Source organism: Nicotiana tomentosiformis, chromosome 7 (assembly GCF_000390325.3).
Source record: "Nicotiana tomentosiformis chromosome 7, ASM39032v3, whole genome shotgun sequence".
In the NCBI taxonomy this organism is placed as follows: Eukaryota; Viridiplantae; Streptophyta; class Magnoliopsida; order Solanales; family Solanaceae; genus Nicotiana; species Nicotiana tomentosiformis.
Window position 1 is genome coordinate 44280534 of NC_090818.1, and position 5039 is coordinate 44285572.

The 5039-nt window shown below is 43.4% G+C and overlaps 1 protein-coding gene across 1 annotated transcript; it reads right to left on the reverse strand.

The window, feature by feature from the left end:
- Positions 1-3620: 3620 nt before the first annotated feature.
- Positions 3621-4385, reverse strand: LOC138895541 (uncharacterized). Its single transcript, XM_070180241.1, has one exon. It carries the CDS (start codon positions 4383-4385, stop codon positions 3621-3623), a length of 765 nt encoding a protein of 254 aa, XP_070036342.1.
- Between the last annotated feature and the right edge of the window lie 654 nt (positions 4386-5039).

The window sequence follows — 5039 nt, forward strand, 5'->3', positions numbered from 1 at the left end:
CTCGAAGTAAGATAGCCCTTAGGCTTAATAATTGAGTGAGTGATTGCTTCGAACTCGAACTCAAAGTATCGTAGCCCGTAGGCCTTTTATGGTTGAGTGATTTGTTTGAACTCGAAGATAACCGTTAGGCTTAATAATTTAGTAAGTTATTGCTTCGAACTCTAACTCAAAGTTGCATAGCCCATAGGCTTTTTATGATGGAACGAGTGATTGCTCGAACTCGAAGTAAGATAGCCCTTAGGCTTAATAATTGAGTGAGCGATTGCTTCGAACTCAAACTCAAAGTATTTGTAGCCCGTAGGCTTTTTTGATCGCTCATATCAAAATTCTTTTGATAGTGGTTGGCCTTTAAGCCTGTTTGAATCATGAAGTAGGAAGATCTTTTCAAAGTGTGAGATATCTAAAAAGAAGAAGTTTTCCTTTATAAGTCATTATACATGTGTTTGTATCTTGTGCCAGGGTTCGAGCAAAACTACGTGGGCATGGTTCGTTTTGACCATTTGGCCCTTACACTTTTCTCTATCGTGACCCTGTCCGACATGAATTTGATATGAAATAACTTTCTTGTGCCGAACTTGATTTATTCGATGGTAGCCCCCACTTTTCTCTATCGTGACCCTGTCCGACATAGTTGTTGCCTCATTAAAAACCTTACCGAAAAATCCATTTGGGATAAAAGCCGAATTAAGGGATAAAAGAGTACAACGTGTGCTTTAAAACCAGTGGTCTTGATGTCTTTTGTCGAATTCCTGCAATGAGTTAGTGTCGAATATATGTATATAGATGATAGAGAGGAGAAAATCATACCTTAACAATAATACCGTTTGAGAAGCGATATGTTCCAATTGTTTGGTAATGGTTTTCCATCCATTGTTCCAAGTTTATAAGACCCTTTCCTGACTATATCGAGGACTTAATAGGGTCCTTCCCAATTTGGGCCGAGCTTTCCTTCATCAGGATCAAGTCCCCGGCCTTGAAATGGCGGAGGTTGGTTCTTCTATTGTAGTACCTTTCGATTCATTATTTTTGTGCAGCCATTCGAACCAGTGCCGTTTCTCGTTTTTCATCTAATAATTCGAGGCTAGTATTCATAGCCTCGTAGTTTGACTCTTCCGATGTATGTCGGAACCTTGCGCTGGGTTCTCCGACTTCGACTGGAATTAAAGCTTCGGAGCCATATACTAAGGAAAATAGAGTCGCTCCCGTACTGGATTTAGATGTTGTCCTATATGCCCAAAGGACTTCGGGCAAAATTTCTCTCCACTTTCTTTTAGCTTCGTTCAATCTTTTCTTCATGTTTTGGATGATAGTCTTGTTCGTTGATTCGGCCTATCCGTTCCCACTAAGATGATATGGTGTTGACAGTATCCTTTTTATTTTATGGTCTTCGAGGAATTTTGTCACTTTACCACCGAGAAATTGCTTACCATTGTCGCATGTTATTTCTGTTGGTATCCCAAATCGACACACGATGTGATCCCAGATGAAATCTATAACCTCTTTCTCTCTCACATTCTTGAACGCCTGTGCTTCAACCCATTTAGAGAAATAATCAGTCATAAATAAAATGAATTTAGCTTTACCTGGGGCCGATGGTAGAGGGCCGACGATATCCATTCCCCATTTCATGAATGGCCATGGGGAAATGACTGAATGAAGCTGCTCTCCGGGTTGATGGATCATTGGTGCAAACCTTTGACATTTATCACATTTTCGAACAAACTCCTTAGTGTCCTTTTCCATGCTATCCCAGTAGTATCCTGCTCTGAAGATTTTGCAAATTAGTGTATCGGTACCGGAGTGGTTTCCACAAGTGCTCTCGTGGACCTCTCGTAAAACATAATCGGTGTCACCTGGTCCCAAGCATACTGTCAGTGGTATATCGAACGTCCTTCTGTATAACGTTCCATCTTCAACCAATGTGAATCGAGCAGCCTTGGTTCGTAGAACACTCGATTCTTTAGGGTTCGATGGGAGTTTTCCGTTATTTAAGTATTCAATATACTTATTCCTCCAATCCCAGGTTAAGCTCGTGGAATTCATCTCGGCATGTCCCTCCTCGATTATAGATCTCGAGAGTTGAACGACAGACCCCGAGTCGATCTTATCTTCCTTGACCGATGATCCCAGATTTGCGAGTGCGTCGGCCTCACTGTTCTGCTCTCGAGGCACATGTTGTAGGGTCCATTCTTTGAAATGGTGCATAGTTACCTGTAATTTGTCCAAATACATTTGCATCCTATCTTCTCGAACCTCGAATGTTTTGTTTACTTGGTTCACCACTAGTAAAGAGTCACATTTGGCTTCAATGACTTCTGCTCCCAAGCTTTTAGCTAGCTCGAGACCTGCAATCATGGCCTCGTATTCGGCCTCATTGTTAGTCAACCTAGTGGTTTTGATGGATTTCCTAATAATGCCACCTGTGGGAGGTTTCAATACGATACGAAGCCCGAACCCCTTCACATTTGAAGCACCATCTGTGTAGAGGGTCCAAACCCCCGACGACGTACCCGATTTTAACGAGAGTTCTTTTTCAACTTTGGGTACGAGGGTTGGCGTGAAATCGGCCACGAAGTCCGCTAAAATTTGGGACTTGATGGCCGTACGGGATTGATATTCGATATCGTACCCACTGGGTTCGACAACCCATTTGGCCAATCGGCCCGATAGTTCGGGTTTATGCAAAATATTATGAAGTGGGTAAGTGATTAAAATGCATATGGGGTGACTTTAAAAGTATGGTCTTAACTTTCTAGAGGCGCTTATTAGTACGAGTGCCAATTTCTCTAAGTGTGGGTATCTAGTCTCTGCCTCTCCTAAGGTCCGACTTACATACTAAACAGGAAATTGTGTACCTTGCTCTTCTCGAACTAGGACGCCACTTACCACGATTTCTGACACTGCTATTATAAGTAAAGCTTCTCATCTGTCTTCGGAGTGTGAAGCAGTGGTGGGCTTTATAGGTACCGCTTCAATTGTTCTAGTGCCTATTGGCATTCCAGGGTCCAAGTAAAATCGTTCTTTTTCTTGAGTAGATAGAAGAACTTGTGGCTTCGATCTGACGACCTTGAAATAAATCAGCCTAAGGCAGCTATCCGTCCGGTCAGCCTTTGCGCTGCTTTCACACTGTCCACGACGGTGATGTCTTCGATGGCCTTTATTTTGTCGGGGTTGCTCTCGATCCCCCGATTCGATACCATGAAGCCAAAGAACTTGCCCGACCCAACCCCGAAAGCACATTTCTCGGGGTTGAGCTTCATGTTGTACTTCCTTAAAATTTTGAACATTTCCTGCAAATGAGTCAAATGGTCCTCTGCGCACAGGGATTTAACTAGCATGTCATCAATGTAAACTTCCATCAACTTACCTACCTGTTCTTCGAGCATTTTATTTACTAGGCGTTGGTAAGTAGCTCAAGCATTTTTTAGCCCGAATGGCATTACATTATAATAATAGGTTCCATACTTAGTGATAAATGAAGTTTTTTCTTGGTCCTTCGGGTTCATTCAAATTTGATTGTACCCGGAATAGGCGTCGAGAAAAGTAAGGATTTCGTGGCCGGCTGTTGCATCGATCATGCGATAGTTTGTTCCCCATTTTAGGGACTAAAACTACATTGGCTAACCATTCGGGGCCACATTCACGGGTAGAATAAATTCGCCTTTAGTTGTTTCACTGGCCATATAGAAGCCGTTTAAGACCCGAGTTGCGGGCACAACTTGATTATGCAAATCTAGCTGTTCCACCACCCAAGATCGGATGATATTCTCAGAGCTACCTGGATCCACTAAAACACGCTTAACTTGAACTTTATTTAATAGGATAAAAATCACTAGAGCGTCATTGTGAGGCTGAGAAATACCTTCCGCTTCTTCAATTTCGAATGATAAAGTGCCCTCGGGTACATAACCTCGAGTTCGTTTTTCCCCTGTGGCTGATACCTTGTCGCGGTTGAGTACGGGTTCATGTGGAGTGTCGACCCCGCCGATGATCATATGAATGATATGTTGAGGTTCCTCTTGTTTATCTTTTTTGTTGGCGTGCCTTTCTCTGAAGTGATCTTTGGCTCGGTTACTGAGGAATTCTCCAAGGTGGCCCTCATTGAATAGATGGGCTACCTTCTCTCTTAATTGTCTGCAATCCTCGGGCCTGTGGCCATGCGTACCATGATACTTGCACATCGAATTCGGGTTCCTTTGGGAAGGGTCAGTTTGCATGGGTCTGAGCCACCTAGTATCTTTGATTCTTCCGATCACCGATACAATGCCCGATGCATCGACACTGAAATTATACTCTGATAGCCGAGGTGCCTCTACAGGATCGGCATATTTTTCAAAGCCACTCTTGCTCAAAAGCCCTCGAGAATTTTGTCCTCGATCACTCATTCGATTTTTCCGGGCGATATTGTGTATCGAACCATTGTTCGTTCGATCTGCAATGTATGGTTGATATCGGTCTATGTTCGACCGCTGTTCTCTGTCAATCTCCCTCTGGTTTTTAATAGCCGATCTGTTCAGATGCATGGATCCGGAAGGAGCTCCTAGTTGGTCGTCTTCGACCCTAATTTTTGACTAGTATCGGTTATGTACATCTGGCCAAGTTATTGTCGGATACTCGATCAAATTTTACTTTAGCCGACGTGACGATATTGAACTTTACTCGTTCATCTTGGGTTAAAGCTTAGATGGCCCAGTCGTATGTGACCGGTGGCAATTCCATACGTTCCATTTGAAATCGGAACCAAGATTCTCTCCCCTAGTGCGGTTGCAACGGCTCTTTTCTGTGAGCTCGATATTGGCTCGAGCTCGGTATTGGATCGAGCCCTCGGCCTTGGTTCGAGCTTGATTCTGAATTAGAGTCTTGATATTCGGGGTGAATGTTGGTCGGTCTATGCATTTTCGATAATCTTCGCTTTGTCTCGTTGTTCGATTTGGATATGAGCTCGATAATGATACCGAGCTTGTCATTGATCGGTCTTAGGACCTCGAAACTTGGCATCCTTACTTCGGACCTCGACCTGTCATCACGCAGATACCCTT